Below are 12,280 nucleotides of genomic sequence, written 5' to 3'. Positions count from 1 at the left end.
TATAGGTGCAACCAATGCCTCACATAGCTAGTTATATTAGGAATCAAGATTCTAATTGTTTCATTGGCCGATTGAGGTCAGTGACAAACGATTACTTATTTAGCATAATTGTCATATGTTTGCTATGACCGATCAGATAATTGACTTTATTTAACACCCGAGGACAGATAGTTAATCTACTTATTCATCAGGGCCGGTGGAAAATGCAAATAGACCTCCAAGAAACGAGGACAATGTCCTACCTTTTACATCAAGATGTTTATGTTTGAATGATGCATCTTAGTTCTGTCAGCCATTCACCCAATTTGTGTGACATAGTATGTTCCACTTAAAATCTAGAAGGGAAGTGAAAATGAACTTCAATGCCACCATACCCAATCTTTCACTACTATAGTTTAGCTCACATGCAAGATGTGTTGTTTCTGCCTATCTGATGGAGCTTGTTCCCAGACAGATCCATCCTCCCTGCCAGTGTGGTTTCTGGGGAGGAAACAGTAGGAAGAGTTGTGACCTTGGAAATAGCTAGAACTCATCCTGTCTTTGTTCCTAACTCTATCATCCACAATGCTGTATCTGAAATTACAATCACAGTTTCAACACTTTGGGGGATGATGTATTCAACGTGATTCTAGAAGAATTCCTTTGTTTTCCATGTCACAAGAAAATACAAAAACTCTTGAAAATCAATCATAATATAAATAACAACCACTGTATTCCTGGTGATTTCCACGCAGATGGTTTAGTCCATGACACATGTGCAACCTACTTTGGGCTGAACTTTACAAACGGACCATTCAGGGTTAGTTATTGAAACCATACCAGAGGTGACTGGTTTGTCACGTCTGGATTTACTGGACCAATTCTATTAGACCGATTCTACCAAACCCCGGTGAAATCGAGACCTTTTTGCGTCTCTTGATAAGGTGCATGTGCTGATGTCTACCTTGGATCTGTTAACCTCTAGAATGGAGATTGACCTGTGCCTGGTTTGAGATCATGAGGGGAGAGGCATAACAAACTGTCTATTCAGAGAGAAATGGCTGAGCTGGCACATTCTTGACAAGCATAAACAAGGTTTCCCCTCGTCTGTGGCAGTCTACGATAACATCACTGACACCAATAAAGGCAATCACGGAGACACAGAGGAATCTTTTCTCATGTGACAATGGCTTGGGAAGGATCATTCAGGCTGTTTCTTCTTCTTCATGTGCTGTAAAATGAGTGTCAGGCCAATCCCTAGCACAGTTGATGGTCAAATCAAATGTATTTGTATAGCCCTTTTTACACGCAAGTATGTCACAGAGGGCTTCACATACGCCCATAGTACTGCCCCTCAACTAACCTAAAGCCTCAAGGAAAACAAGGAAAAACTCACAGATAAACTCTCAACAGGAGAAAAAATGGAAGAAACCTTGGGAGGAGCAATTCAAAGAGGGATCCCCTTTTCCAGAGACGGTTGGTGAGAGAGAGGAGCAGAACACAGGCTAAACATAGTCATACAGTGTCAATGGGTTTTGAAACACCAAAAATCTATTCTTGAACTTTATAGATGTAGGACAAGACCGGGAGAGTCGCTGTTGGCATGGTCTTGGATGGCATTTTGGAACTCAGTGTTTTGGGGGAGATTTTCTTCTTCTGTGGTGCCCCAGATACACCAAAGGGCCATCACTGCATGGGAAAGTTCCCCCTCCAGCACTATAACCCTTGTTTACCCCACCATTTTACCAGGGGGTTTGTTTTCACATTCGCCATTAATATTTCACAGGTGATGACCTCCAGATGGTAAACATCTTATAATGGCAAATGTCTGTGAAGGTTCTGTACAAAACACTGGTTTAGTTGGGTGAATGTAATTTCCACAAATTCCAACAGATGGCAGTAATTCCTTTGCCTGGATTCTGGGACCAATGCCCACCAACGTGAGGGTGGATATTTCAAATATCTTGCATGTCAGCAAGATACAACTGAAAGATGAATACATTATAACATGTTCAATTAGTTGGTCTGAAGTTAAACAGCAAGTTGAATGAACATTCATCGACCACTCCTTTTCTCTGGGGACATTTAACAGAAAATCAACATCTGTTTCCATTACTGAAATATACTAGAGCCTTTCAAAGAACAATAGCAGCACATTTATTTTCATAATAATGACCCTTTTAGAGTAAACAAGCACAAAGTCTGTCTCCTCCTTCATTTACTCCTCTTCTGTTGACAAACCCTGAAGAGACAAAAACACATTGGCACACTAATGATAAATGTAAATAGTCTTTGAACAATAGGGTCAAGGGTGAGACAGGTGGAGAAACTGTCTTGATAGAGTTGGCCTCAATCCACTCCTTGTTCCAGAAAGCTCTTTCTTGCAACACTCACACATGTCAGGCATTTGCATGGGAGCAATAGGACATAAATGGATAACACATGACTCAATCGCTGGGCTTCAACAGCTGCACAGGCTCCGCAGTTATTGGACAAATATGATTTGCCTCAGAGCGAGTCTTCAAAGCCTTTCAAATGTGGAATTCTTTACGTAAGCTGAAGTAAATAGAGATATTGAAAGGGGTTTGCTGCAACAATAAAAAAAAACTGTGCTGCTCTTCTTCATGTCGGATCATAATAACCTTGACAACTATGTGTTTTCTACGTTAAGAATAAAAACAAAGACTTGCATGGCTTGCTTCTTAGCTTCTGCTCCCTTTACTGTCAATAAACTCACAGATGTTTTACATTAATATTTATAACTTAAATCAGGCCTCTGTTGAAAACGTCCAAACATAGCAAAGAATTGTGTTCTCCATGTTTTAGACAGCAACTACTCCAGTCTAATTTACCAAAAGGAAAGTTTACAGAGAGTGGTTTCAGGCATAGGTCATTAGCCTTCTCAAAATACCCCTGTCACCATAGCAACTTCAAGTGACTCCTAAATTGCCATATAAAATGAGATAAATTATTAATGCTGAGAGGTTTTTCTCAGGCAGCTAAGCACTGCACTCTCAACATAATGCATTATTTGCCTCTTCGCTGCATTGGAACAATGCTGCATGCGGTTATGAACAATATCTAGATGTTGTTTATTTTCTTTTTTATTTAGCTATTTTCAGGGACTGTGGTTATAAGTAGATTAACTCCAGCTATTGAGTAGCAGCCTGCTGCTATAATGCTCCAAAACATTGAGCAGCGATTAACGCGAGATTTGTTGCTTCCCCATCATAAAATTACACTTGTGTACCTAGTCTGACTGATACGTATCAATTGCAACTGTTTTGATGTCAACGTGCATAACAAAAGTGTGACGATTTGCAGAGGTGGGCTTTGATGGTTGAATCTACACCCCAGTAAGGGATGCAGTGACCCCTGGAGTGATGCTTTCACAGTATTGGTGTTTTATTCCCCAGGGTTCACCGACTGCAGTTCCATTATGAATCTACAGTGTATGCTTCTTATATGCAATACAAGTGCATTTTCAATCACTCTCATATTCCAGTGAGTTAAACACTGTGTATTTGCATAAATGCATAATTCATTATTCTAATCTCAGTTTTGGATATAACGATAGTGCATGCTGACGGCAGGGGAGTTGTCCATTTTGTTGGTGGTTTTAGAATTTAGATTCATCTGGCACTCATATTCTATGATGCAATTTACATGTGCTATGCCAGCAATAAAGTCGAACTGGTGTTAACGCTCATGTTCGCTTGAATAATATAAGCTCCACAGTGTATGATTACATTTCTGTGATGCTTAATAAAATGACTTGCTTGACATTATCATACAATTCAGCTGTAATAAGGACCGTGAATGTGAAATTGCATTTTGCAGTCAATTAATGAATTGTAATGGCAGCCATTCACACTATGCCAAACAATGTTTATTTTATGAGTTATTTTAAGCGACTTGCACATAGACATGTGATATGCATATTCAACAACATGCAGCAAATAGAAAATGAACTGTGTATGTAGACTTTGAGTATGTGGGATTAAGGCTATGGTTGATACTGTATGTTCCATTATTAGAGTGACTGGAAGACAGACAACAGGGACAAAATGAGAAAAATATATTATTTAGATATAAATTGAACAATGTAATCTCCAGCTCAGAGTTAGTAGTACATTGAATTGTTTGAGAATGAACTGCTGTCAAGACACCCAAGGTTATTCATGTTTTATTCAGGCTCAATAGATCTGAACCGGCAAACACAAACTGAAATTCTCCTTGACTTCACAGTGAGTGAATCAATCTTTTGACGTAAAACACAGTCAGTTCCGTCTTCAAAGCCTCAAGCAAGAACATAAAAGAACATGCAGAGGTCATATGTGATTGGGATTGAAATGTTAAACCACCTTTATAATGAAGCTCAGAGGCTAAACTTGGATTGTAGCACTGCTCTGGTCTCCTGTTCCTGGGTCTAAATGCATCTAGCTAACCCTGGCCTTTGTCATTTAATCATGTGAACACAAAGCCCAGGTGTAAGGTTACATCTGATACGTGTGTCAGGGAACAAATTTACCTGATGGATTTTTAATGACATCACAAAGCTGGTTTTCCATGGTAAATTGATATTGAGTCAACAGTGGATTTCTGAATGAATGACCCCATTAAACTAACTAGTTGTCTCTGTAATTTCATTTCATAAGGCAACCATTTTTTATGGATTTACAAAGAGTATTTATTAGTATTTGTGTGAGTATTAACAGACTCACTGATTCTGAAATGTTTATACCAACTTGTAAAGCCTTTATCAGTATAATGCTGTGCTATTGTAGTTTGTTAAGATCTACATGCCAGCATCATTCTGCGAGCACTGAAGGGATTGAGATAACCAATATAATTTTCTCGAAAAGTCAATGTTTGAATGTCCGTAATGGTTCTTGTGTTATCTAATGCCTGCCTGCATACCACTGGGAGTGTGATGTGTGCAAGCACAGCTGGGTCATGTTTTAATGCGGGTAAAACAATGTGTTGTTTTTAAATGTTTCTAGTTTCATGTGCTTTTATTTATATTCTCTATAAATACAGAGTTACACGATGTGACTCGTGTATAACAACCCTTACATCAAGCTGTACATTTGCCTTAAAATGAGGTGATCACCGCTGGACTCCATTGACAACAAGCACTTTTAATTACCAGATAAGGAATAAAGTAGTCCCACTGATTTGCCAGGAACTTCATTAGGTCCCCTGTCATTAATGCAAGTCTATTGATTTTGTCATTTAAATGGGCAGGGGATTCAAAAAGAGAGAACGGTTAGCTATTCAATCAACCCTTCACTTAAACAAGCCCGCGTTGCATGAAAAGCACATTGCATGCATGGCAAATCCATTCGATGATTCATAACAATTGTGATCTGCTAAACCACACTGCTTCAAAAACAGTAGCCTTCACGCCATTGTTGTTCTGATTGGTCTATTGTTCTAATGTTTATAGAGGTCATTCACATTATGCCAGGCAAATTATCTCTCAGGCTATTGATTCTCCATCCACGCTGTCTTTCCAAATGTCTTCTATCCTCATAGCCAGCGATCCTTTGTGGGAAATGTGTCACTTTCTCAGGAAGGAAAACACTCAGCTCTGGATAAAGATCAATCGCTCCGTCCCTGTAATTTCAAAAAGCATATTGCGTAATCGTGTACTTAAAATAACCAGTGTCAGAAAAATGTCGCTGTTGCTCGGAGCTTTTCTATCGGATACAAGAGGGCAAGGGTGGGAGGAAAATGAACAGCTATGTAGCCAACTGAAGAACTTAGCAATCGATGAATGACCTACAGTGTGTTTACTGCGCATAAGCGACTAAAATGCTTGGACTGTGAGCATTCAGGAAAATGTTACACTATATAAGCTACTTCTAAACCATATACGTACTGTAATGACAAGGGTGTTAAACTACAATTAACTAGCTTACAAATATTTTCATAATTCACCTTTCAGTTTCCGTGTTATCAATTTTGCATCTCTAAGGACTCTTTTTAGGGTTTCTGGCGAATAGCAGGCTTGCCTTTCTGGCATTGACTTATTCCAGCTAAATTCAATGCCTAGTGAATTTAATAAAATCGTGACGCTGTTGCCATTTCGGACAGAGATATTCCTTCAAACGTTTCGACTAAGCAATTATTTTCAGCAGACCAACGCACCCCTACCAAGACCAACTTCCCTCAAAGCAATAACGAACGTCCCGCTTCCCACATTTCCTTTTGAGGAAACATTTGATAGCCCTATTAACTTTCATGTTACATTGTTTCTTGAAGGCATCCACAGCAAGCGCCCTTGTATCATTACTGTGAGAAATGTGCTTTCATAGAGAACGTCTTTACACAGGTCCTGTAAGATAGATAATTAAAAACTGAACAAATGCATTTAATTTGGTTGTTGAATATTTGGTAATTCAACAGCAATTTACATATCAGCTGATTAAACGAATAATACACTGTTATCAATAATTTCTAAAGTGAAATATTAAGAACAGTTAAGTGTCACGGCCAAGTATCTTCTGAAATAGTGAATGTATAGGTTTATCTGGGTGTAATATGTTATTAGTGCACTTTTCATCAACAAATGGACACACTTAATCTAACATTGCGATACTTAGATTACGTCTAGGAACCGTAAAAAAACTTATCGTGTGTAATTTTTATACCAGCGAGTTTTTAAACTTGAAACGAGATACAGTTCTTACAGGACCTTTGGCAATCCATTCAAGCCAACAAGTTTGGAGAGCGTGTTGAGTTTAATCAATTCAGAACGTCAAGATGGAGCGGAACTCACTCAAGGTAATACATGTGTTAATAACAATTCATTTATAGCATTTTTACATGTACATTTGTACACATTATCCGTTTACTATTACAGTGTGTTTTGCGGTATAACCCAAACTTTTACATATTTTGGTGTATACATATGTAGGGTAATCATGTTAATAACTTAAATAGTTAGTTTTATTATTGAAAACCTATGCTGAATACAGACTACCCTGTCCTAAAACAGTGTGCAGGTGGTAGTCCATAGCAATATGTTTTTTGCCACGAAATGCTAAATTGCGCATTGTCAATGTTTCGTCTTTCCTGTTATACTGTTTACTATACAATGACAAATTCATTAATGAGCTTTTTGTTGTTGTTTCCCAACAGTGGGTAGGCTCATCTTGCGGTTTACATGGACCATATATATTCTACAAGGCGTTTAAATTTCATCGGAACGGTAAACCAAGGATTTTATCCCTTGGAGACTTTTTCTTCGTGAGATGTAAGCCAGAGGACCCGATTTGCATAGCGGAGCTACAGCTGCTCTGGGAGGAAAGAACCACCAAGCAACTTTTATCAAGCTCCAAACTTTATTTTTTACCAGAGAATACTCCTTTGGGAAGGACTGTAAAACACGGAGAGGTAACAACGCGCTTTATTCTTTCAAGCCAGTTACACCTTCTCCTCCCTCTAATGAATAACATCATTATTTCATTCCAAGCATTCAATGTGGCGTAGCCTTACAGCCTTTATGCTACATGTGTCACATTGACACTGCTTACATTGACGTACTGACATTGATCTATTACAAACAGCAAATGATTGAACCATTGCAGTATTTTTGTCAACTTAAGCTACCGCTTATTTGTTCGTTGCATAGTGTCAACTGCTGAATGTGCACTTAAATCTGTCCAGCTGCGCGCAATAAGGCTCGTGCGCTCTATGGGGTTAATTGTATTAGAGAAGAAAATCCGCAAGAATCCAGCGCGTATGGCAGCGTCGTTATCTTTTTGTAAGATGCTTGTCAAATGGCGACATATGAACGGAAATTGAGAAATGGCAATGAATGCATGAGATCATAAACGTTCTCCAGTAAACATTATTTATATATTTCTTGCCTGTCAGTGATGCAAAACATTTGCCCAGTCTTTGAAGCAAGTGGAAACACGTCAAACTACTTAATCATTTGCATAATTTCCATAAAGTCATTGGCATTCCTGAAAATATGATAATGTCAACTGAAATTAACTGCACCATTAACTGCACCACGAGCGAGCTACTCGATGGCAAAGATAGCTCGATATTGTTGGCAGTGACAATACGATTAACTGTGGCTAAATGTGACGCCGTGTTATGGGGAACAGATGACGAATGGCTGTGATAAGTTGCTGAAGGTGTTATTATTAGCAATATCATAACAATGTTTTATCATTGTCACTACTGCCAATTCATGTGACAGATGAGCATAACAATTTTCAGCTGATCACTATGTTTTGAGGTCACATGAATTTTGCCTGCGGTTGTAATTGTCATTGGGAAAGGACAAAGCCCCGCTTGGACATGACTATTGTGCTGATGCTTTACATTCTTTCCTCTTGAGTAATACAGTAGGTATCACGTTTCCTGTTCATGAGAAAGGTAGGCTATTTCTACACTGCGTAAATTGAACAAATCCTTGGTTTTAGTTGGTATTTGCTTTGACCAATCATATATTTAGCCCCTAAACGTATCGTAACGTCAGATTGTAAACGTAGTGTCGATTTAGGAACGAGCTCGTGCAATAAGGACAAGTAAGCGCCGCCCCTTGAGAGCTCTAATTTGCATAGCAAAGTGGTGACATTCCTCTGGATTGGATATCTGGACAATATCATTCAACTCATTTCAGGATCAAAGGACAATGCCCAGAGTGTTGTCTTTGGAGAATCAATAAACTTACTCAGAACATGCCTGAAGTAATGAGATGTGATTTAACTTTTGTTTGACGATAATATGGGTTTAGCCTTCAGATACCAATATAGCGTCTGGATGAACGCTTATCCCTCTTAAACTCCTCTCGACTCCAGTCGCCCAGAGGTACAAAATGTTAAAGTGTACTGTTTATGCTGCTGACTCAAATCAAAGGAACTTGATTGAACATGTTTCAAAAAGTTGCCCTAGTCTGATTACACTGGAGATTCATCTAACAGCTTCAGTCAGTTTTATGACCTTGACACACATAAAATATAATCTGACTTGCTCTACTGCATAATAACAGAAATATCATGAGTCAACTAATCTTCCACTAGCTTAAAAGATTTTGTGTGCATGACTTATAGTTGTACTGTAGTGAACTTTAATTGTACACAGTTGACTGCAGGTGAGGACCAAAAAAAAAAACACATACATGTTTTCTCCAAGGGATACAAATCTATACATCTCTGAAGACATCCCTCCTGGTGTCATCTGTGCTGATGAATTCATTGAATTCGAATTCAATGAATTTCCTGAGTATTTCTCTGGTATGTTTGTTGTTCTGTGATCGCTCCTCCCAGTGCAGCAGGGTGACCACAGACTTCCCACTGAGCTCATTCACCCTCCACTGACAACCGTCCCTCCCTTCCACCTTTCTCTGTCCACTTGTTCACCTCCCCTAATGGATCTGAATGAAAAGAACTGGTGGAGGAAACATGGAAGACAGCCTCTCGCACCGATCCAAGGCTTTTGAATGTGTTTGAGGGGGGGGGGGGGATTCAAGTGGATGTTTCAGGGTTAGGAGTGCAGCTGAACTATGTCCTGTGTCAAGGCAGTTTGTGTTTCGGGAGTTTGTTCCCTTAATAACAAAGTTTCTATTTGCGGGCTCTGAATATTTAGTGCTCATGTCTCTCCCACACACTCCCAAAATAACAGTCACATGCCACGGGTTAAACTGGTTATGGAGTGACATAGTATTTAATGTGGTGCCCTTCTAATGTCTATGTTGGCTTCTATTCCAGTCTGTTTTTAGGCTTGTGTTAACATAGAGCTGTTTTAGATCATGCTTACTGCACTAAAGCCACTTCGGTTGCGCTGCAGCTATTTGTTGAGCTTTATCTCTGCCAGGTTTCACGGTTAGTGCAAATGGTGGAACTCGAAATGTTCCCTGGAAGGTGAGCCTCTGCATTTGGATGTAACAATATGTTATCGCCTTAAAATCTAGTCTGTTCTTCTCCATTCCAAGTGAAAAAAACAGTGAGATGGCACAGCAATAACTGCAGCAGTAGTATTGATCGCTGTAAAACACTTTGGAAGCTATCCAGAGACATCTTTGGCTTGATGGCACAAGTGCATGACTGTTGCAGTGCCTGGAACCAGTCTGTGGGGGAAATGAGATGGTATTCATCTGCTACTTATTGTATATTCCTGGAGGGATTCATTTTAGATAATGGATAATTCTGGCCTTTTGGGATGGCGGTTGAGTTCAGTTAGTAAGCACATAAGTGGTTCAGACTTGTAACCCGCAGTTCATTTTGGCATGTTACATGTAAAGGCTCATGAGAGATTCATACTGTTCTCATAGCCAGGGAATATTATACCAAATCTCCCTATGCACACAACAATGACAGGAATTTAAAGCAGAGTAGGGGGCAGCCCCCCCCCCAATAGAAAAAGCCATTAACTCTGAACATTGCCCTCAAGTGAATTCCTTTTTGCGTCTTGAAAATAGCATGTAAATTATTGTCAGGTTTTTAGGATTGAACAGGGTCATTTAAATTGAAAACCATGTACTAGAAATGGCTTTAAGCACATCCAACAGGTTTGTGTTATTTCCACACACAACTTGGTATTTTAAGTGAACTGTTTTGTTATATACATACAGCATAATGATACGTTACAACTGACGACAGAGCCTTCTCTCTCAACACGAGAGATTGGTGGGCCTATACTGTTTCAGATTGGTTTACACTTTGTCATTGACTAACCGCTTAAACATCAAAACATTTCCCATAATGCATGACTAGGGAGCCCGGGGCTATAGTGGATCATTATAACCTTTGGAAGAACGAAACCTCAGATGAGTGGTTCTTACTGAATGTGCCTGCTATATTTTCATTTTTCAGCGAGGGCTCCTAGCACCCTTTCAGCTTGTTGTGTTTTAAAACTGTGATTATGCACCGCACAGACAAAATAATATAGCAAACATTCAGCTGTGAGTTTGGGTTTTAGTGTCTCTTCATCTCGTTTTAATTACACCCTATCCACACACATCTAATGCGGGTAGGCTGCCATGACATTTTGTGTTAAGTTCAATGTCATTGCGGCCTTTGTTGTCTATACAAAATATAGAAAAGTATAACTCTATCAATAAAATGGTTCTGAAATGCTTTCACAACCAGCTTATGAACCATTGACACTGTCAGCCATACAGTTAACTAGTCAGCCACAATAATCATTCTCAGTCTGACTTGTAATCTAGAAGCTAATGATTAACAGCTTATGAATAATAGTATAACCCGACTGGGATGTACTTGCCGTGTGCCCACTGGAGGGCTCTTTTTGAACAGATAGGTTGAGTTTACTTTGAGACAGACTAGCCAAGGTCAGTCCAGAGGAGGATAGATAATGAACTCATATTGTGTTTCACTCTCTCCATGGAGCGCACCAAGGAGCATTGTTCGTGTCACCATGTCCATTACTCAATTACTAATCTCCTTTGGCCCCAGGAATTCCTGGGCTGACCCCCCGGGCCAGCAGCCTGAAACTCTCTCAGCGTGACTGGGCACGGCCAACAGCCTCCTGACTCCTCGACTCAAAGGCCTGTCCAACCAATGTGACGCTACGCCTCAAAATGGTGACATTCTGGAATGTCCCACACTGTTCCAAATTACACCCCAGTGTCCCATCCCATGCCAGAGTATAGGATAGTGATATGGATGTCACAGGGCTTTTAACGGGATGATACAATCTAGGGGAACTACGGCACTGTTATTGTAATATAACAGCTTGTTTTTGTCAGGGATACAATAAACATGAACTTGATAGATGAGGGTCTTTTGAGAAATCCTATAATAGGTCCACGGTCAGTTCATTGCAAATGTTTATTTACAGTACTTGATATATATTTAACTCCCAAAACATGTCACACATGTTTACTCTGTACAGCGATTTAGATCAGGACACATGTCCATCACTGTGTGTAAATAACCCTTCTTTGAATTGGTTTATTTTGGAGAGTGACCACATGTCATTGTATGTCCTTTGCCCTATATGTAGCTTGGTGTTTTTTATCTTGCCCCTCCTTAAACTAACAGGACTGTGTGCCAACTGTGTTTGAGGGAACTGTGTTTCATCTGTTCATCTACCGGTGATGTATTACATTGACAGCTGTTGACTGTCAACCGTTGTGAAACATGTGAAACTAGTTCTTAAAGGAGATGGCTAGTTTTAGCATGCTGAAAGAGACACACATTGCATAGACGCATACAGTACACAAGACAAACACACACACACAAGCACACTACTTGTCATAGTAAAGTGAGTGGGTTTGGCAGAAGTGTGTTTTTTTCCTGTGTTGCACAATGTATCT

General features: G+C 39.6%; 1 protein-coding gene across 1 annotated transcript in view; it reads left to right on the top strand.

Annotated features, from left to right (window-relative positions):
* Positions 1-6,736: 6,736 nt before the first annotated feature.
* The window catches only part of LOC146268567 (AT-rich interactive domain-containing protein 5B-like), a 45,242-nt gene continuing 39,698 nt past the window's right edge, over positions 6,737-12,280 (top strand). Inside the window, exons 1-2 of the mRNA XM_084709831.1 lie at positions 6,737-6,768; positions 7,126-7,380. Of these exons, the coding sequence (XP_084565957.1) occupies positions 6,748-6,768; positions 7,126-7,380 (276 nt within the window). The 5' untranslated portion in view covers positions 6,737-6,747. The remainder of the gene's footprint in view (positions 6,769-7,125; positions 7,381-12,280) is intronic.

Source organism: Hypomesus nipponensis, chromosome 11 (assembly GCF_054491055.1).
Source record: "Hypomesus nipponensis isolate SF chromosome 11, ASM5449105v1, whole genome shotgun sequence".
In the NCBI taxonomy this organism is placed as follows: domain Eukaryota; kingdom Metazoa; phylum Chordata; class Actinopteri; order Osmeriformes; family Osmeridae; genus Hypomesus; species Hypomesus nipponensis.
This window is presented reverse-complemented; position numbering and strand designations above follow the sequence as displayed.